Source organism: Protopterus annectens, chromosome 6.part0 (assembly GCF_019279795.1).
Source record: "Protopterus annectens isolate FY-2018-M chromosome 6.part0, PAN1.0, whole genome shotgun sequence".
NCBI classification, from domain to species: Eukaryota; Metazoa; Chordata; order Ceratodontiformes; family Protopteridae; genus Protopterus; species Protopterus annectens.
Window position 1 is genome coordinate 1,331,369,866 of NC_056737.1, and position 21,949 is coordinate 1,331,391,814.

The following is a 21,949-nucleotide window of genomic DNA, read 5'->3' on the forward strand; positions in this document are numbered from 1 at the left end:
TATTAATAGTTTTGTCCACTGATAGAGGCCATATATGATTGTGAAAGTCAGGTGCTTATTTCTGGTCTCAGTACAAAACAATCCTTTTCTTAAAGAATAGTGAGTACTGCAAGAAAAAAAAAACAGCCAAGCTAGAGTCTTCACTGTGTAATAATGTAAACCTCCTATAGTGAAGGCATATTTGATATATGCAAATGACCCCTTAAGAACATACCAGTGTTTCAGCTACATAGCTTCTGAAAACCCCTGACGTTTTACTTTTTAAAGTCTTTACTGGTGTGTTCAGGCCCAGAAAGCCAATTGACACTGGCTGTAGACATGCCATGTTTCTTATTTTTTTCTGAGCTCATTAGTAGAGTATAAGTGGATTGTTTCAACCAACTGTGGAAACAGAGTGTAAAGCCAAGTCTGATGTCCTTAAACTTTAGGGTGCATGAAAAATATCCCAAATAGGGTCTTTCTTACAATGTTTGCTGAATGGTTTGTCTATATGATCTTTTTAACTTCTTCAAATGCCAGGATTCATCCACAGACAGCCGCCATTCTCAGCAGTTGCAGCCACCTGTTGAGTGTGTACACATCAGATGTTTGAGTATGATAAAAGTCATAGTCATGTTAATATACTTCAGCTTTGAGTCACACAAGCAATACCCAGAGTAAAGTATTACAGTTTGATTCTCACAAATGTGCATTAGTTCTGCAAAGTCACAATAATAACTGTTTATCTTGAGCAAATGACACCAGGGATAGCCATTTCCATCCACAGACAGCCCTGGTACCCAGCAATTATGGCCAAATTCTTGATTTTATACACATAAGATGTTTGATATGATAAAATAATGCCCACAGTAATTTATTTCAAGTTTGTTTCTAAGAAACAGTAGCCACAGTAAAGTATTCCAACTTTCGTCTAACAGATATGCATCAGTCCTGCAAAATCAGCATAATTATTGTTTATCTCCTGACTAAATTACAAAAACATTCTTTGTCTCTGAAGCCAGCCTTCAACAGCCTAGATACTTGCATCACCATCAGGGTAGTGTTTCCTATTTTTTTAATTATAATTCACTGTTTTTGCACAGGTACTACAGGGTGATGGTATTTGTAATTTATCAATGGATTGTTTTATTACATGGTTTTCATGGAAATTGTCAGAGAATTATGCAGCAAACAGGATTTACAGAATATGTTTTGGCATTGTATGGGACTCTTGGAAAGTACCAAGGCATTAAATGGAAAATGGGAGTCAAAGAAGGTATCAAGGGTTATGTTGCTAGTGGGAGTCATGGAATATGTGAGGTTACTGTTTTGCAGAAAAGAGAAGGTGTCATGGTACTTTATAAAGCATGTATTCATGGAAAGTGTCAAAATACTTGTGTGGAATGGGGTGAATGAAAGTTTTCATAGTATAAGGGTACTATAAAGGAGTGAAATTGATGGAACGTGTCCGGATATTGTGTGATTTATGGAATTCATAGAGACTGTCAAGAAACTGTGAGAGGATGAATTCATAAATAATATCACAATTATGTCTCTATAGTGAAGCACATGAAAAGTTTCACAGCAGTATATGGGAATGAGATTCAGGGTGCTGCTTGGGGAAATAAATTAATTAAAATATCAGGTCCTTGTGTAGGATTCCTGGAATGTGCCAAGAGGTTGCTTTATTTATCTTATATTTTTTTGAACTACGTGATACTACTGGTCTGAACCCATTTACAGAGGGCCTAAGGATAAAAAGCTACCAACGATAGTATACAAAGCATTAAATTCATAGTATAATATAGGATAAGCAGATGTCTCTCAACCTGTGAATGCAAGAAATCTAGACAAAGCCAAATGTATCTGGGGGGACAAAGGCCCAAAATCAGGGACAGATTTTAAATGTTGCTTTTATACATTTAGCATGTTACTAAAATAACATGTTTTGTATTAGTATGAATTTTTCTGAAGGATATGAAGTCTGAAACTTAAATGTATGTCATTATTTAGTGACTTCAATTCTCAATGATCTGACAAAAAAATTCACAAAATGTATGTGTGTTAGCTGTTCTGTTAATGTTTCAGGATTTTGGTTAATGTTTTAACTGTTACTTTTACTCTCCTTGAAAGAGAGGTTGCAGTCAAGTGTCATACCTAGATTTTTCCAGCTAGACACCTTCCCGAGTTCTGAACTGGCAACAGTTACTAATAGGCAAAGGAGAGGCATTATTTTCTTCACAGCTTGCCAAAGTGGTTATAGTGCAATTCAGTGAGTGAAGTTTCAGAATAACTGCTCACAAAAATAAAAAAATGTGAACTATTAACTCTAAAGTCCTGGTTAAAGTGGGGATCAAGTCCCTCACCCCCAGCACAGGGCCTTCCCCTTGTGCACTCCCTCAAAATGACCTTTCCTCTGTTCCATAACCTCAGTATATATTATCCGGTTTCACAAAAATGATCCTCCTCTGAATTACAGCTTTCTGAACTGATTGATAATTACTAGTATACACAGTAATTACCAGTATGCACAGTTATTACCAGTATACACAGTAATTACCACTATACACAGTAATTCCCAGTATACACAGTAATTACCAGTATACACAGTTGTGACCTATCTTCTCTTTCAGTAGTAATGAACTATGTTTAAGCCATTTTATGAGATTGTCAAAACCAGTCTGGAGTGCATTCACCAGATACTGCCTATTACTGTAAGCATATGCTAATGTTGAGTCATCAGCAAGGCATATTAAAGAAAGTTTGCCTTAATGAAGTTTTGTAATACTGGTAAATAATGAGAAAAGCAGGGAATCATGAAAGTTCCTTGTGAAGCCCTCCCTTTCCCATAATATGCTGGTAAGATTCCAGTTTGACAGGCCTATTGCTTCAGTACAGCTGGCTAGGTAGCTCTCAGAACATCTTACTGTTTTGGTACTGGAACCAATGACTTTGGGCTTGTTTAATAGCAGGCTATGAGCTACCACATTGAAAGCCTTAGAGAAGATGTGAAAAACTTTAGCTACATGGTAGATGCCCTTGTTTTTACATGGTACTATGTAGTCAGTATATTGTACAATAACCAAGATAGTTCTGTAACTAGCTCTGGAAATGCATTCAGTATGAAATAATACACTGCGGTCTTCAAAGTGTAGATTAATCTACAAATGAACTTCCCTTTCCTGGACTTTTGAGCGTAACCTATTATACCTGTCTGTCTATAATTAGCTACGTACTGTATGTTGTTGAAATTTTGAGTGGGTATTATCTTAGTTTTCTTCCAGTGCATTCCTGTAGGCTCCTTTTAATAAGTATTGCCAATGGGCATGCAATAGAAGGAGGAATTGCCCTAATGAAAACAGCTGGGAGATTATCTGTAGATGACTTTCCATGACTTTTGAGTCAGAAAAGCAATCTGTTCACTGAAGTGCATGTTATGAGTAGCAAAGTAAATTCCACATCCTAGATCTTTAAGTTATATCAGTGAGAGTAGGCAGATTTTTTTGCCAGTGTTCAGTCATTTAGAAGTAGTCCCTGAATGCTCTGTCCAAAGTTGTGCTCTAAGAGAACAAAGTAACCTTCACCTAGCCCTTTCTAAAATTTGGTAGAATTCTGAGAGTTGTTTTGCTGAAGTGTTGCTTAGAAGTTTAGTTTTGCCAGCCTTATTTCTGTCTGGCATTTCTTTCACATGGATTGACCCTAACTTTTTTTCAGTATTCATTGCCAAATTTTTAAACAGCTCCCATAGTAAGTGTGTTTCTTTTTTCAGTTACTTGATTTTTTTTAAACCAAGGGATCCAGTCCTGTCTGCATCGTAACATTCTAGAAGGTACTCAGGTCCAGATGATTGGTAATACAGAGTCATTAAAAATGTGAGGGTGTTGTTTATGATCTGAGATTTTGAAATGCTGATAATGAATGGGAAATAGGCTTCATGAAGAGTGTCTGAGTATTTAGCAGTGCTTGGGGCATACATAAAGAAATTGTAGTGGAATATAGGAGGAAGGATATTGCTTAACAGGGAATTGCAAGTTCTCTGTTAAGCAGAAAAAAAAGACTGTGCTGACTAGACCAAGCAAATTGCATCTGCAAATTTATTGTATGCTTCTTTTGTGTAAAGACCAGCACGCAGTAGTCAACAGCAATCGTAATTGTTTATTCCAGCAACAAAAGAATCATTCTACTACCAGGATGAATAACAAACAGCAAACAGACCGGTTTTGGCATAAAATGAATTCTTTAGTGTTACATAAGGTACGCCAGAAATGCAACATTTAAATAATCAAACTCATGCTGCCATCAGCCAATCAAAGATGATCATTTAACCCTAGTGAAAATACCCCCCCCCCAATTTGATAATCCAAAATTTTTAGTTAAAATTCAATTTATTGTGCCAACTCATTTTATTATCCCTGCTATTCTATCAATCACACAAAAAATACTTAGCTGAAGGATGTTTTTGGACATGCTTATATAAGGTATTAGATAAACATCCACACCTAATGTCACTTAAATGTTCTGAAATTTGGGCTGTCAGAGAATGAGAAATTTGCCCAATATAAAAGGCTAAACATGTACAAGTGGCCAAGTAAATGGCTCAATCAGAACTGCAGATACCAAAAATCAAAATATCAAGAACCTTAAAAGTGTTCCAGTATGTACAGTAAACTCTGAGTTAATTGGCACCCATGGGGTTTGGTAGATGCCGGATAACTGGAGTTTCTGGTTACTTGAGAGTGGCATGCAAAACGGTTTTCAGTGGCACACTGAGTGGACTGGAGTTGAATTAATTGAATTGAGAGAGTGAGTGAATGCATGTATGAAAGCAGAAGTGACTGTGTGAGACATTAGAGAGATGTATGAAAGCTGAATAGTGTCAGTGTGAAAGATCAGAGAGAGAAAGAGAGTGAATGCACGTATGAAAGTAGAAGCGACTGTGTGTGGAGATTGGAGAGATGTATGAAAGCTGAAGAGAGTGTGTATGAGAGATCAGAGAGAGAGAGTGAGTGAATGCATGTATGAATGCTGAAGAGACTGTGTGTGTGAGAGATAAGAGATGTATGAAAGCTGAAGAGAGTGTGTGTGTGAGTTCGGAGAGAGAAAGAGTGAGTTGGTGCATGTATGAAAACAAGCAACTGTGTGTGAGAGATTGGAGAGATGTATGAAAGCTGAAGAGAGTATGTATGATAGATCAGTGAGAGAATGATTGAGTGAATGCATGTATGAAAGCTAAAGAGACTGTGTATGTGAGATATTGGAGAGAGAATGTGCAATCTGATGCACACTGACTGAGGGGGGAGCAAGTGTTGCCATTTTAGCAATTTGACTTGCTTGGTTTGACTTGTTCTCAGGTTGGGGAGAGAGGAAATTTATTCGTATCTTCTTTTTTAAAATTCTAAAACTCTAAAAATGTAAGGTATGTTTCTGCAGGGGGCAACAGAAAGTGCAACACATGAAAATTGAATTGTTCATACTGTACTGTATTTCTTCAGTTTTTTATGCTGGTTGCTTGAGATCCAGTTAACTGAAAGTTTACTGTAAATTGTTTGGTTTTACTAATATGTTTACAAAGGAGCAATGCCCACATGGCTGACACCCTTTCAAAAAATTACCTTCCATGGTAATTTGATGTAAGTTCATCTGGCAGTAGAGTGTTTTACAATGATTAAACAAATTGGCCAAGGTTTTGCCACTGAAATAAGAAAACAAATAAAGTACAGGCCAACACTAAGGGACTCTGGCTAACAAAGTTCACAGATGACTGCAAACTGGGAGCCATTATTGAATCCCCAGATGATGTGGATATTCTAGAAAATGGCCTTACAGAAACAGATGCTTGGTGCCAGAGCCATGGGCTCAAGCTTAATGCCAAGAAATGTATAGTTATCCCCTTTGGGAAAAAACATGTACCCATGAATTACCACATAGATGGCAGTACACTAAACACCAAAAATGTGATGAGAGACTTAGGGACACAGGTGGACAGTGGTCTCACCTTCGATAACCACATCACCACAACAGTCAGGAAATACTTCTATGTGACACACCTCATCACTAAGGGCTTTTCATCCAGAAAAAAGGAGGTCATTGTCCCTCTGTACGCATCCCTTATTAGACCCATTATAGAGTACAACGTCCCATTTGGTATGTACCTCACAAGACATCTGCAGCAGCTGGAAAGGCCACAGAAATACCTCACTAAAAGAGTCACAGGCTTAAAGCAGATGCCCTATGCTGACCATCTAAAAAAACTCCAGCTATAATCTGTGGCATATCATCTTCTCAGAGGCAATCTCTGCTTAACATACAAGGCCATATCAAACCCTGAGCTGTTGAACATGCTCCACTTAAAGAAATCCCAATCCCTCAGAGCCACATGCTCCAGGGATCTAAACCTTGTCATCACAATGAACAAAACATGCTGGAGGGATAGGTTCCTGACCCAGAGACTCCCCATACTCTGGAATAGACTGCCCATACATGTCAAGCAGAGCGCCTCCTTGGCCCTCTTCAAAAGGAACCTTGACGATTGGATGGGACACAGGAAATTCACCCTGGGGATCACATCAGTTGCCCTGCTAGACAGGGGTCCAGGGAAGTAAATATTGTGGGAAGAAGTATCCAGGAAATTGTTATGGCTTGGCTTGTATAGGCCCTAGGGCCGATAGCCTAGTACCAACCTATGTAACTATGGAAGGAACCAGTTCCCTTAATCTATCTTCAGTCAACACTATATCCCAATGTCTTTGTACTGTATCTATAAAAAAATGTTGTATTCTTCACAAAATTGGTAACCAATCTGATTTTATTATCTACAGTTTTTTGTTGCTGTTGTAACAACTCAGACCTATATCAACATCACCCACTTCTCTCATAACTTGTGAAATCCTGTGATGGTTATAAACCCTATTACCAAATCCATGGACCATATCAGCATTTTGTCAATCCAAATCAATGCTAGAAGAACAAATATGTTTAATTCTCAAAAATTAAGACTTTGGAATGTTGTTAATTATATGTTGTGGGTGGAAGCTAGTAGCATGTAACAACATATTGAATTGTGGATATTTCCTGTATATATCACTTTTTAGACTGCCATCATCATTTACCATCACCTCAACATCCAAAAACATAATTTGTTTGGGATCTGACTTAATCGTGAAATTTATTCCCCATTTATTTTCATTTAAATAGTCAACAAATTCCCGCAGATATAAAAGATAAGATCTCCATATTAGCCAGTAGTCATCCAGGTATCTTCTCCAAATGTCAGTTGCATCCAAAAAAAAATATTATGGGAATTATCGTATATAATTTGTTCTTCAACAAAACCCGTAAGTAGGTCTGCATATATTGGGCCAAAAGATGCCCCCATTGCGGTTCTCTTAAGTTGTAAGAAACATTCGCCATGAAAATGAAAAAATATTTTTCATTTGAATATGCTTCGCAAGACAAAGAAGAAAGGTGTTAAAACCTGGACTATACAAACATAATTGATCATGGCCAATATTTAAGGGCATAAAACATGCCCAATGGGGAATACTAGTATACAAAGAACCCACATCTAAGGTACATAAATACCACCCTTTTTTAGTTGCATATCCTGTATAATATTAAGGAACTTTTTGGTGTCTTGAATGCACAAATGCACCCCTTTCGATAATAGTTTCAAATACTGAGTTAAATATGCAGACAGGGGTTCTGTCAGTGACTCATGTCCAGAATGGCCTGCCAGGGAGGTGAGTAAAACCCTTGTGGATCTTGGACAATAAATAAAAATATTGTTGTGCTGGATCCTGCACTGTAAATTGGAAAATAACTTCTTTAGTTATAATGACTTCTTCCACAGCCAGCTGTAAAAAAATTGCCCAAATCAGTCTTAAATTTCGGAGTCGGATCAATATGCATCCTATGATAAAATCTATGATCAGAAAGTTGTCTCCGAGCTTCTTGCAAATACATAGCCCAATCCCAAACTACTACAGCACCCCCCCCTTATCGTCTGTATTTATGACCAACTGTTTATTGTTCTTAAGATCTCTAAGGGCTTGCCATTGATTCCTAGAAAGATTATTTTTGTTAGTACAATAGCTTTGAGAATTTCTAAACTTAAAGCGTAATTCTTTTAACACCTGCTGTTGAAATAAAATGACATATTTATGCAAAGATGGAACAAAAGTAGACCATTTAAAGGTAAACTCTCTGTTAGCCCACTTCCAAGGAATGCTCCTTTCCATAAAAATGCAACTTAAGATTCAGTAATCTACAGAATGACAACACATTATGCACAAAAACCTCCTCAGAAGCCTGATAACTAGGTACAAAACCTACTTCTTTATTCAATAATTCATTCTCATCAGCATTAAGAATGGTAGCAGAAATGTTACTCAAACCATGGCCAATTGGTTTAATCATTATAAAAAACACTATCACCAAATGAATTTACATCAAATTACCATGGAATGGAATTTTTGAAAGGGTTATCAGCCATGTGGGTATTGTTCCTTTTTAAATATTAATAAACCCAAGCAATTTACATTCAGGAACACTTTGAAGGTTTTTGATATTTTGATTTTTTGGTAACTGCAGTGTTGGTTGGGTTATTTATTTGGCCACTTGGACATTTTATTTATTTATTTTATTTTACATTTGTTAACCAGTGTGTCTGACTGAGCCAAAAAGGCCCTTTTGCAGCAGAGGCCAGGCGAGAAAAGCTCCACACAGAAAAACAATTACAGATACATTTAGACATGATCTGTATACACACAAACTACAGTAGACATGTTTTTACAGTGGTATGCAACACATCAACAGTTACAGTGGAGAGAAGAAACAAGAAAACATTCATTTAAAAATAAAGGTAATTAATAAATCTGTGTTGTACAGCTGAAGTTTGCAACATAGGTAGAATACATGCATAGTACATAGGTACAGTACAGACATTGTACATTAGCCAGTGTTTGTGAATAAGAGTGAAAACTGTTATCAAGTACTCTAGGTTTAGTATGTGTACCTTATCTGCTTTCACTAGCCTGGGGAGCAGCCATTGCACTGCCAACTTTGCTTGTGATGTTGCCTAATGAGGTTTTTAAAGAAGGATATGGACAATGTGTTTTGCATGCTAGTGGGGAGAGAGTTCCATTTTTTAGCCACTGAACTACTATATAGTGTGTCTCCAAAGTTATTATAGCTGTTGGTGACTTCTAGTAGTAGTTTGCATGATGATCTAAGAGGTCTTTTGACTGAGTGATGTTGTACTAGGTTTTTGAGGGCAGGACACTTATTGGGGAGGTAATAGATATAGTGAAAGAGGCAGAACTGATTGTAGGTTAGGAGGTTGGGCAGTTCAAGCCAGTGAAGCTGGCTCAAAGCAGTACAGTGATGAGTTCTATATGAGCAATTTGCAGCAAAGCGGGCAATTCTGTTACAGCAGGCTTCCATTTTGCTTAGTTCAGTTTTGTTGGGATTAGTCAGAATGGGAGATGCATAGACTAGGGCTGATAGAAGCTGGGAGCGAGCAATGGCTGAGCTTGTGTCGGTAAGAAACGGTTTGATACGGTAGAGTGATCCCAGTTTGGTATGTACTTTTTTAATAGTTAAGTTGAGATGACTATCAGCCTTTTTTTATATTGGGCAAACTTCTTGTTCTTTGAGAGTCCAAATTTCAGAACATTTAAGTGACATTAGGTGTGGACATTTATCTAATGCCTTATATAAGCATGTCTAAAACATACTTCAGCTAAGTTTATTTTTTGTGTGATTGATAGGATCACTTGTAGCAGGAATAATAAAATGGGTTGGCACAATAAATTGAATTTTAAAGAAAAATGTTGGATTATCAAGTTGGGGGGGTTTATTTTCACTGGGGATAAACTGTCACCTTTGTTTAACTGATGGCAGCATGAGTCTGATTATTTAAATGTTGTGTCTCTGGTGTACATTATGTAACACCGAAGAAGACATCTTTATGTTAAAACTAGTTTGTTTGCTATTCATCCTGGTAATAAGATAATTATTTTGTTGCTGGAATAAACAATTATGATCACTGTTGACTATTGAATGCTGGTCTTTTCGTTTTGCATTAGTTGCTTTTTAACCATGCACTACACTCTATGTGCATGGTACCTATTTTTTGGATCTTTTGTGTTTAAACCAGATTGCATGATAATGTCAGTCTGGTGTGGAGAAAATAAAGTTGATTACAGGCATGCTGACTCAATATTGCCTTAGTCTACAGTGGCCTAGTTTCATTTCTGAATCCAGTCACTGTGTATGTGGCATTTAAATGTTCACCCCATGTCTAATTAACAGAGAGGCATATATTAATAAACGAGTAAGTAAGTAAGATCTACAGAAAGGTCAGACAGCTGTATAGGGAATATTATTAATGTAATGAGTAAGAACATCGGGCAGGGACTGAGTTTCTGAAAGATGTCAAATCGTAACTTGTGGATTTTAATTTTTTACTTAAGCATTTTTCCTGTGTAATTTTTCTTCTGTTCCTGCCAACCATCAAGTCCTTCAGTTAGATGTAGTCCATTTGTTCCCAGTAAGTTGGGACCCTGCCCCTCCAGCCAGTGCTGGGGCAAAAGCTTTCTGAAGGGAGCAATCATTCATGCAGCTATAACACTTCTTAGCGCTCTCAACAACATTCTGGGCTGATTGTGGGGGGCATATGATCTGTGTCAAAGCTGAGGCCCACTACACTTTCCCCATGTGAGTGAATGATCCCCCACATCCACTTATAGGCCACTACTCATCGGTGGCTTGGTGAGCCTAATGCCTGCCCTGAGGCCAATTATATGCATCCCAGCCTCTCATCCAAATCAAAGTCTAACCAAACCATTCAGTAAACACTGCAAGAAAACCCAGACAAGACAAGAGTTTGTATTATGTAGTAAACCTTCTGCAATGGAGGGGCATGGGGTATATGTACTTGATAGTAGATAGTAAACATTTATATGACACAGAGATACAAATATGGTAATGTAATGCTACCTGTGACAGAAATCTGAACAGTAGCTTGAGAGAAATGTTTGCCTCTGGCCTCACTTCCATACATACAGTTGCATCATGCTCAGTCTTTGCCCACATTTGAATATTAAGTACTAAGCTGTCCATTGCTGACATTACAGTGCTTTGCTTAGTGCTTGAGTAATGCAGCCAGTGGTTATGATGCACATATAAATGTATCATTGTATTATATGCAATGCCCAGGCAACTGTTACAAGAATTGTAGAATCTGAGTAGTGGAGTAGACGTCAGGTGCATTGCTGCAATATGTCAGTGCTGCACAACACATCATCTTTAGTAGACATCAGTTACAGTGCTGCATATGTAAGTGCTACACAGCACATCATCTTTTGTGAGACATCAGGTACATTGCTGTAATATCTTAGTGCTGCACACCACATCATCTATAGAGAGACATTGGGGAATTTCTGCACATGTAAGTGCTGCACAGCACATCTTTAACAAACATCAGGGACATTACTGCACATGTAAGTGCTGCACAACACATCCTCTTTAGTAAACATTGGTGGCATTGATGCACATTTAAGTGCTGCACAGCACATCTGTAGTGAGACATTGGGTACATTGCTGTACATGTAAGTGCTACACAGCACATCACCTTTAGTACATATCAGGTGCATTGCACATGTAAGTGGTGCACAGTGCATCATCTTTAGTAGACACTGGGGACATTGCTGCACATGTAAGTGCTGCACAACACATCTTTAGTAGACATTGGGTCATTGCTGCACATGTAAGTGCTGCACAACACATCTTCTTTATTGAGATGTTAGGGCATTGCTATACATGTAAGTGCTGAACAGCACATCCTCTTTAGTAGGCATCAATGGCATTGCTACACATGTAAGTGCTGCACAACACATCATGTTTAGTGAGACATCAGGGACATTGTTGCACATGTAAGTGCTGCACAACACATTTAGTAAAACATCAGGTACATTGCTGCATATGTAAGTGCTACAGAGCACATCATCTTTAGTGAGACATCAGTTATAGTGCTACATATGTAAGTGCTACACAGCACATCATCTTTAGTAGACATCAGGGACATTGCTGCACATGTAAGTGCTGCACAGCACTTCATCTTTAGTAAGACATCGGAACATTGCTGCACATGTAAGTTCTGCAGAATACATCATCTTTAGTGAGACATCAGGGGCATTTCTGCACATGTAAGTGCTGCACAACACATACTCTTTAGTAGACATCAGGGATAATGCTGCACATGTAAGTGCTGCACAACACATCATCTTTAGTACACGTCAGGAAAATTGCTTCATATGTAAGTACTGCACAACACATAATCTTTAGAAGACATCAGGGACATTGCTGCACATTTAAGTGCTGCACAACACATCATCTTTAGTATGACATTGGGGTATTGCTGCACATGTAAGTGCTGCAGAATACATCATCTTTAGTGAGACATCAGGGACATTTCTGCACAAGTGCTGCACAACACATAATCTTCTGTAGACATCAGGGATAATGCTGCACATGTAAGTGCTGCACAGCACATCATCTACATAGCTACATAACACATCCTCTTTAGAGAGATCAGTTACAGTGCTACACATGTAAGTGTTACACAACACATCATCTTTAGTAAGATATTGGGTACATTGCTGCACATGTAAGTGTTGCACAACACATCATCTTTAGTAACATTGGGGACATTACTGCACATGTAAGTGCACATGTAAGTGCTGGAGAATACATCATCTTTAGTGAGACATCAGGGGCATTTCTGCACATGTAAGTGCTGCACAACACATAATCTTTAGTAGACATCGGGGATAGTGCTGCACATGTAAGTGCTGCACAACACATCATCTTTAGTAGACATCGGGAAAATTGCTGCATATGTAAGTACTGCACAGCACATCGTCTTTAGAAGACATCAGGAACATTGCTGCACATTTAACTGCTGCACAACACATCATCTTTAGTAAGACATCGGGGTATTGCTGCACATGTAAGTGCTGCAGAATACATCATCTTTAGTGAGACATCAGGGACATTTCTGCACAAGTGCTGCACAACACATAGTCTTCAGTAAACATCAGGGATAATGCTGCACATGTAAGTGCTGCACAACACATCATCTTTAGTGATACATCGGGGACAATGCTGCTCATGTAAGTGCTGCACACACATCATCTACATAGCTACATAACACATCATCTTTAGAGAGATCAGTTACAGTGCTACACATGTAAGTGCTACACAGCACATCATCTTTAGTAAGACATTGGGTACATTGCTGCACATGTAAGTGTTGCACAGCACATCATCTTTAGTAACATCAGGGACATTACTGCACATGTAAGTGCTACACAGCACATCATCTTTAGTAACATCAGGGACATTACTACACATTTAAGTGCTGTACAACACATCATCTTTAGTAAGACATTGGGATATTGCTGCACATGTAAGTGCTGCAGAATACATCATCTTTAGTGAGACATCAGGGACATTTCTGCACAAGTGCTGCACAACACATAATCTAGGGATAATGCTGCACATGTAAGTGCTGCACAACACATCATGTTTAGTGAGACGGGGACATTGGTGCTCATGTAAGTGCTGCACAACACATCATCTACATAGCTACATAACATATCATCTTTAGAGAGATCAGTTACAGTGCTACACATGTAAGTGCTACACAGCACATCATCTTTAGTAAGACATTAAGTACATTGCTGCACATGTAAGTGTTGCACAACACATCATCTTTAGTAACATCGGGGACATTACTGCACATGTAAGTGCTACACAGCACATCATCTTTAGTAACATCAGGGACATTACTACACATGTAAGTGTTGCACAGCACATCATCTTTAGTGACATCGGGGACATTACTGCACATGTAAGTGCTACACAGCAAATCATCTTTAGTGAGACATCAGGTACATTGCTGCACATTTAAGGGCTGCACAACACATCATCTTTAACAGACATCAGGGAAATTACTGCACATGTAAGCATTATACAGCACATCATCTTTAGTGAGACATTGGGTACATTGCTGCATATGTAAGTGCTACACAATACATCATATTTGATGAGATATCAGGTACATTGCTGTAAGTGCTACAGAGCACATCATCTTTAGTGAGACAACAGTTACAATGTTGCATTTGTAAGTGATGCACAGCACATCATCTTTAGGGAGAAATCAGTTACACTGCTGCAGAGCACATCATCTTTTATGAGACATGCAGAACATTGTTGCATATGTAAATTCTGCACAGCACATCATCTTATTAGTGAGATACTGGGTACATTGCTGCACATGTAAGTGCTGCACAGCACTTCATCTTTAGTAGACATCAGGGACATTGCTGCACATGTAAGTGCTGCACAGCACATCATCTTTATTAGACATCAGGGACATTGCTGTACATTGTCAGTGCTGCACAGCACATCATCTTTAGTAAGACATCGGGGCATTGCTGCACATGTAAGTGCTGCAGAATACATCATCTTTAGTGAGCCATCGGTGACATTGCTGCACATGTAAGTGCTGCACAACACATCAGCTACATAGCACATCATCTTTAGAGAGATCAGTTACAGTGCTACACATGTAAGTGCTACACAGCACATCATCTTTAGTAAGACATTGGGTACATTGCTGCACATGTAAGTGTTGCACAGCACATCATCTTTAGTAACATCGGGGACATTACTGTACATGTAAGTGCTGCACAGCACATCATCTTTAGTGAGACATTGGGTACATTGCTGCACATGTAATTGCTACACAATGCATCATCTTTGAGGAGATATCTGGTACATTGCTGTAAATGCTACAGAGCACATCATCTTTAGTGATACAATGGTTACTACACATTTAAGTGATGCACAGCACATCATCATTAGTGAGACAGTTACACTGCTGCATGGGTAAGTGCTGCACAGCACATCATCTTTGGTAAGACATGCGGGACATTGCTGCACATGTAAGTGCTGCACAGCACATCATCTTAGTGATACACTGGGTGCATTGCTGCACATGTAAGTGCTGCACAGCACATCATCTTTAGAAGACATCTGGGTCATTGCTGTACATGTAAGTGCTGCACAACACATCACAGCTATCAACATGGCTTTAGACCATTTCATAGCACCACATCTGCTCTCTTATCCTTTTCTGACCATATTAATAGAAATCGTAATAATGACACTCTATCCTCAGCCTTCTTTATTGATCTATCTAAAGCCTTCGACATGGTCAACCATCACCTCCTCATAAACACACTCAACCTGTCATTGGATGATCTTCCTATTCAGTGGTTCCAATCCTACCTAAATAATAGAAAACAGGCTGTACTGTGGGCAAACACCTTATCTTCCCACCTTCCAGTTACCCTAGGAGTCCCACAAAGATCCATATTGGGGCCTTTACTCTTCTCCATCTTTACAAATGACCTCCATTCTGTAATCCCACAAGCCACCTGCATCCAATATGCAGATGACTCCACACTTATATGCTCTGCCACTTCCCCATCAGAACTTCAATCTCTAACCCAAAAGACCTTTAACACAGTTGAAAATTGGCTCCTGCATAGATGTCTTATCTTAAACCCAAAGAAAACAAAAATGCTATTATTCACCCCCACCCGTAGAACCACCAACTTAACTTTACCATAACCTCTAGTAATGGAACTATTATATCTCCTGATCCTACCACTAAACTACTCAGGGTTCTAATTGATAATAACCTCTCTTATGAGCCTCACATCAATAACACTATAAAAACAGTTCATAAGAAATTAGGTTCCCTCTACAGGATCAAACCCTTTCTAACTTCACTAGCCAGAATCACCATTTCCCGCACCCACCTTATCTCTGCTCTGCTTTATGCCTCTCCTATCTATACCAGATTATGTAAAAGTGCTCTGAACAAGCTGTCTACCTCTTACAACAATATTGCCAGATTTGCTGCAGGGTCCTCCTATAGAACCCATCATTGTATCAATTTGAATCAACTAGGCTTGCTAGAATTGCCAAATCTAATATTATTCAATCAAGTAATAGTAGCCCACAAGATCCTGTATCACCTAGAAAATACACCTATACTCACTTCCCTAGTGACCCCCTATAATAATCTCAAAATCCTGTGCTCATCCAACAAACTACTAGTACAAATATCTAAATGTAATAACTCAGCAGGGGATACTCTGTTCTCTAATACAGTGGGCAAAACCTGGAACAGTCTCCCCAATCACCTAACTTCACTATCCTCAGCTAACCTATTTAAAAGTAAACTTAAACCCTACCTTAAATCACACTGGCTATGCCCCTGTGCTAACCCAGATTAAACAATTAACCCTTCCCATAATACCATGCTTCTTATCACATTATCTTATTTAGGGCATGTGCCTATGTATATATTGTTTGTCTTTATCAACTATAACCAGTCTACTCTTTAGACCTCATGTAATTTTATAGTATGAGTGTGTTCACATACTGCTTCTAATGAATATTCACTATATTTTTCATTTTTTTACATTTTTGTGTGACTTTCTAATTAATAGTTCCAGTGTCTTTGTAAATATTATTGTCTTTATGTATTTTTTTGTGAAACTTGTGGAGCTTTTTTCCCCGGGCCCCCACTGAAAATGGACATACATCCAGCTGGACTAGCCCGGTCAACAAATGTAAAATAAAAATAAAATAAAAAAAATCTTTGGTGAGATATCAGGTACATTGCTGCACATGTAAGTGCTACAGAGCACATTATCTTTAGTAAGAGATCAGTTATAATGCTGCACATGTATGTCCTGCACAGCACATTGTCTTTAGAGAGACATTGGGTACATTGTTGCACATATAAGTACTGTACAACACATCATCTTTGGTGAGATATCAAGTATATTGCTGCACGTGTAAGTGCTGTACAGCACATCATCCTTAGTGAGGCATTGGGTACATTGCTGCATGTGTAAGTGCTGCACAGCATGTCATCTTTGGTGAGACATCAGGGACATTGCAGCACATGTAAGTGCTGCACAGAACATCATCTTTATTAGACATCAGGGACATTGCTGTACATTGTCAGTGCTGCACAGCATGTCATCTTTGGTGAGACATCGGGACATTGCTGCACATGTAAGTGCTGCAGAATACATCATCTTTAGTGAGCCATCGGTGACATTGCTGCACATGTAAGTGCTGCACAACACATCAGCTATATAGCTACATAGTACATCATCTTTAGAGAGATCAGTTACAGTGCTACACATGTACACACAGCACATCATCTTTAGTAAGACATTGGGTACATTGCTGCACATGTAAGTGTTGCACAGCACATCATCTTTAGTAACATCGGGGACATTACTGTACATGTAAGTGCTACACAGCAAATCATCTTTAGTGAGACATCAGGTACATTGCTGTAATATGTTAGTGCTGCACAGCACATCATCTTTAGTGAGACATTGGGTACATTGCTGCACATGTAATTGCTACACAATACATCATCTTTGATGAGATATCTGGTACATTGCTGTAAGTGCTACAGAGCACATCATCTTTAGTGAGACAACGGTTACTACACATGTAAGTGATGCACAGCACATCATCTTTAGTGAGACATCAGTTACACTGCTGCATGGGTAAGCACTGCACAGCACATCATCTTTGGTGAGACATGCGGGACATTGCTGCACATGTAAGTGCTGCAGAGCACATCATCTTAGTCAGACACTGGGTACATTGTTGCACATGTAAGTGCTGCACAGCACATCATCTTTAGAAGACATCAAGGACATTGCTGCACATGTAAGTGCTGCACAACACATCATCTTTGGTGAGCTATCAGGTACATTGCTGCACATGTAAGTGCTACAGAGCACATTATCTTTAGAAAAAGATCAGTTATAATGCTGCACTTGTAGGCGCTGCACAACACATTGTCTTTAGTGAGACATTGGGTACATTGTTGCACATATAAGTGCTGTACAACACATCATCTTTGGTGAGATAGCAAGTATATTCCTGCACGTGTAAGTGTTACAGAGCACATCATCTTTAGTGAAATTTCAGTTATAATGCTGCACACGTAAGTGCTGTACAGCACATCATCCTTAGTGAGGCATTGGGTACATTGCTGCATGTGTAAGTGCTGCACAGTACGTCATCTTTGGTGAGACATCAGGGACATTGCAGCATATGTAAGTGCTGCACAAAACATCATCTTTAGTGAGACATTGGGGACATTGCTGGACATGTAAGTCATGCACAAAACATTATCTTTAGTGAGACATTGGGTACATTGCTGCACATCCAAGTGCTGTACTGCATTTCATGTCTGGTGAAACATCAGGTACATTTCAGCACATGTAAGTGCTACACAGCACATAATGTTTAGTAAGATTTTGGGTGCTTTGCTGCTCATGTAAGTGCTGCACAGCAAATTATCTTTCATGAGATGTAGGATGCATTGCTGCAGATGTAAGTGCTTCACATCACATTATCTTCAGTGAGACTTAGATTGCATTGCTGAGATATAAGTGCTACACAGCACATCACCTTTAGTAAGACACTGAGTACTTTGCTGCACAGCACATCATCTTTAGTGAGGCATAGGATGCATTTTTGCACATGTGAGTGCTGTACTGCACATCCTCTTTATTGAGAGATCAGGTACTTTGCTGTAGCTGTAAGTGTGTACAGCTGTGGTTGTAGTCCTGTAAGTCTGTGCCTCGTGTATAACACATTCATGAATTGTAGAAGATACAGAGACACTTAAGCCATACCTTGCCACGTCCATATATGCAGTGGTATATACACATAGTTCAAGAAATTAGGTTTCTTTTCTGAATTGTCTAGAACTGTGGTATGTGATAATACCACACATTAGCCCAGTGCATTTCTGTTCCACATTTATGAATCCCAGCCTAGGTTCCTATGAAATGTCAAGGTATTAGGCAAAAATCTATTTAGTAGTTTTCAGGTATGGTGTGGGGCTAAGTGACACATATAGTAATTTTCTTACAATTCCAGTGCAGGGTGCATGGGATTATTAATAAGTTGTAGTACAGTGGCCTAGTACAGTGTAGCTTATGAGTAGTGTATGATTACGGGGTGGCTATGCTAAACATTGTGTGTTAGTTAAACAGCATTGTCCTAATCTTTGTTTAAAATGCTCTTATAAGGCTTACACCCTCTTCTTTTTTTATTTCAGTATGGGTTCAATATGGTGATGTCCCATCCCCATGCTGTCAATGAAATTGCACTAAGTCTAAACAACAGGAGTCCCAGGTAAGTGAATCTTAACACAAGCATAACTAATATGCAGACTAGCTGCATTTTTAAAAACCACAAAGGATGCTCTTTGTATCTTACTTGCATTTTAAGACTCTCTTTGTAAATCTCAGTGGACATCTCAGTACTTGCTTATCAAGAAAGAGAGGAGGGATCAAGCTATTAATCATGTTTTAATTGACCTTCATTTGTGCAAAAACTGCTGATGTTTCATCTAGGTGTAGGAAGGAATATTTCCCTTCATGGAAACACTTAGTGGAGATACACAAAATGTTCAAATTGTGTGCCTCATTATAAATCAGAAGGTTCCTCTTGCCGTTTGCTGTTGATCCTTTTCTCAGGAAGAAAAGTGACAGCATTAACATTATCTTTACACTACTCTGGAAACTCCATTTACACAGAAGTGGAGGAGGAGTGCTGACCTTTTAACTTGACAGTTGGTTGCAGCATTTCTGTGGTAGGCACATTTCCAGGTTTTCTGTATTTGGTATTGCAGTTCTCATCAAGTTATGCAAAGACTAAGCTAAAAGCCTACGTTCTTAGAAAAGCAAACTAGTTTAAAGACATTAAAAAGCTGATATAAAAAGTATGTCTACCAGTTTCACAAAACTATTCATGTCATTCCAGATTTTAGCACTTGTTAATATTAAACTTGAGGTTTAACTTGCATCATTTTTTGTTGTTTCACAAAACTAGTCACTTTGCTTTTAATATGTTAATAATGTATGGTCAGTAACATTTTGGTATTGCCCATATTACCTCATGTTTTATGTATAGTACTTGTTCTGGAAACAATCACCAAACAAAGGAACTTTTGATGTGTTGAATAGTTCAACATATAAATAAAAAACTACAGCTGCGTTACTCTTTATGCACATTACCCACCCTATGTGGCACCCTCTGTTGCTCACTGACTTTCTACGGGTCTATATTAAAATGCCGAAACCTCACTTATGGGAATCCCTAAACGCCGACACATAAATAGCAAACCGCAAGAACACCGAACATCCTGAAGCACGAAATTCAAAATATCGAATTGCCATAGTTGTCCCTTATCCGGTATAGCTCCCTAACATAAATGTGCGATAGTTACTGACCTTAGGGTTAGGGTGCGGGTTAAGGTAAGTCCATATATAGTAATACATGCAACCTACACATTAGGGTTAGAAGTAGGGTTAAGTGCATATATAGTAATATAGTTGTGTAGATGAATATATACGTAAATTACACTTTTCCCGTACTTGGGTGTTGTTTGTTTATGGTTAGATACATTTGTGTGTAATGCAAGTTTGATTAGGATATGGGATATATGGGTGAAGTGTAGATATGGGTAAGTGTGGATTATTTATTTTGTTTGAGGAGGTAGTGCGTAGCGGGCGGTGGGGTTGGCCAAGTATGGCAATTCGATGTTTCGAATTTCGTGCTTCAGGACATTTGGTGTTCTTGCAGTTCACTGTTTATGTGTCGGCGTTTAGGGATTCACGTAAGTGAGGTTTTGGCCTTTTAATATAGACCCCTTTTTACAAGATAGTGTAGTACTTTTCTTGTGCAATCATGATTCCTGTCATCATTAAATCTGTCATCCTTATTTTTTTAGATGCATGCATCACAGCCATATCAGTGAAAAATAAACATCTCACGGTGACACCTGTTATCAGATTGCACGCCCTTCTTGATGTGCAGTTCCTGCCCTGAAGAATGTTGCCCTCCCAGATTCTGTTTTCTCATTTAAGGTATTTGAAAGTTGTTAGATGTTCTCCTGTCCCTCCTTCTTTCAAGGATGTAATCAGTGGTCTCTCCATAATATTTATGACTTGTATGAAAAGTTGAACCATGTTAGTGGCCTTTTTCTGAGCGGCCTTGTTTATGATCTTGCAAAGATGAAGCCACCAAAATGGCAAAAAGGGATCCAGGTGGGACCTCACCTATTCTTTATAGTAAGGAGTAGTCACTTCCCCATCTCTGCTGATAATAAATCCCTCTCACTATTCATCCCAAGATCCCAGTTCCATCTTTATTATTCCTTCTCAGAATGATTTTTCAAATTTAACTTGTCTGAATTAAATATTTCAATGCATTTTTCCAGTCGCCAATGTTAATTATCTTACTTTTATTTGCATTAAGTCTGCATTGCCATATATTAGGCAGTTCCAGTGATGTCAGCAAGTCCTGTTCCATCCTCTCTACACATATGCATCCATTGTGTTGAAGGTCTTAATGTCCTCACCTGAGAGTGCTCCCTTTCCATCCACTTTCTCTGCTTTCATGTATACAGATTGTGGCAGCTTGCCGGCACCAACTTGTCATGGATGTCCTGTCACTACCACCAGTAAGTGGTGATTGACTGGCACTAAAGGGAGTTAAGATCCCAATGCTGACAACCTGAATGCCATTTAGGTGTGTGAGAGACACAGGCTATGGAGCTGGGATGCATTACACTGTCCTAAATATTAGTGTCAGTAGCACAACAGGTAGCAGGTTCACTTTTGGTACAGAAGGCTGTGGGTTCTATTCTTACACTAAGTAGATGGATTGCTGGCACTGCAGTGCAGCATAAGGGGGATGCAGCACTCCTGAGTGTGTCATCCTATATTTGAGACATTAAACCAAGGTCCTGTCTGTTTGAGTTGGTGGTAGCTCATGTGGATGA

The 21,949-nt window shown here is 38.8% G+C and overlaps 1 protein-coding gene across 1 annotated transcript in view; it reads left to right on the forward strand.

The window, feature by feature from the left end:
* The window catches only part of FMNL2 (formin like 2), a 1,741,163-nt gene that overhangs the window by 1,221,572 nt on the left and 497,642 nt on the right, over positions 1 to 21,949 (forward strand). Inside the window, exon 8 of the mRNA XM_044074902.1 lies at positions 19,220 to 19,296. Within this exon, the coding sequence (XP_043930837.1) occupies positions 19,220 to 19,296 (77 nt within the window). The remainder of the gene's footprint in view (positions 1 to 19,219; positions 19,297 to 21,949) is intronic.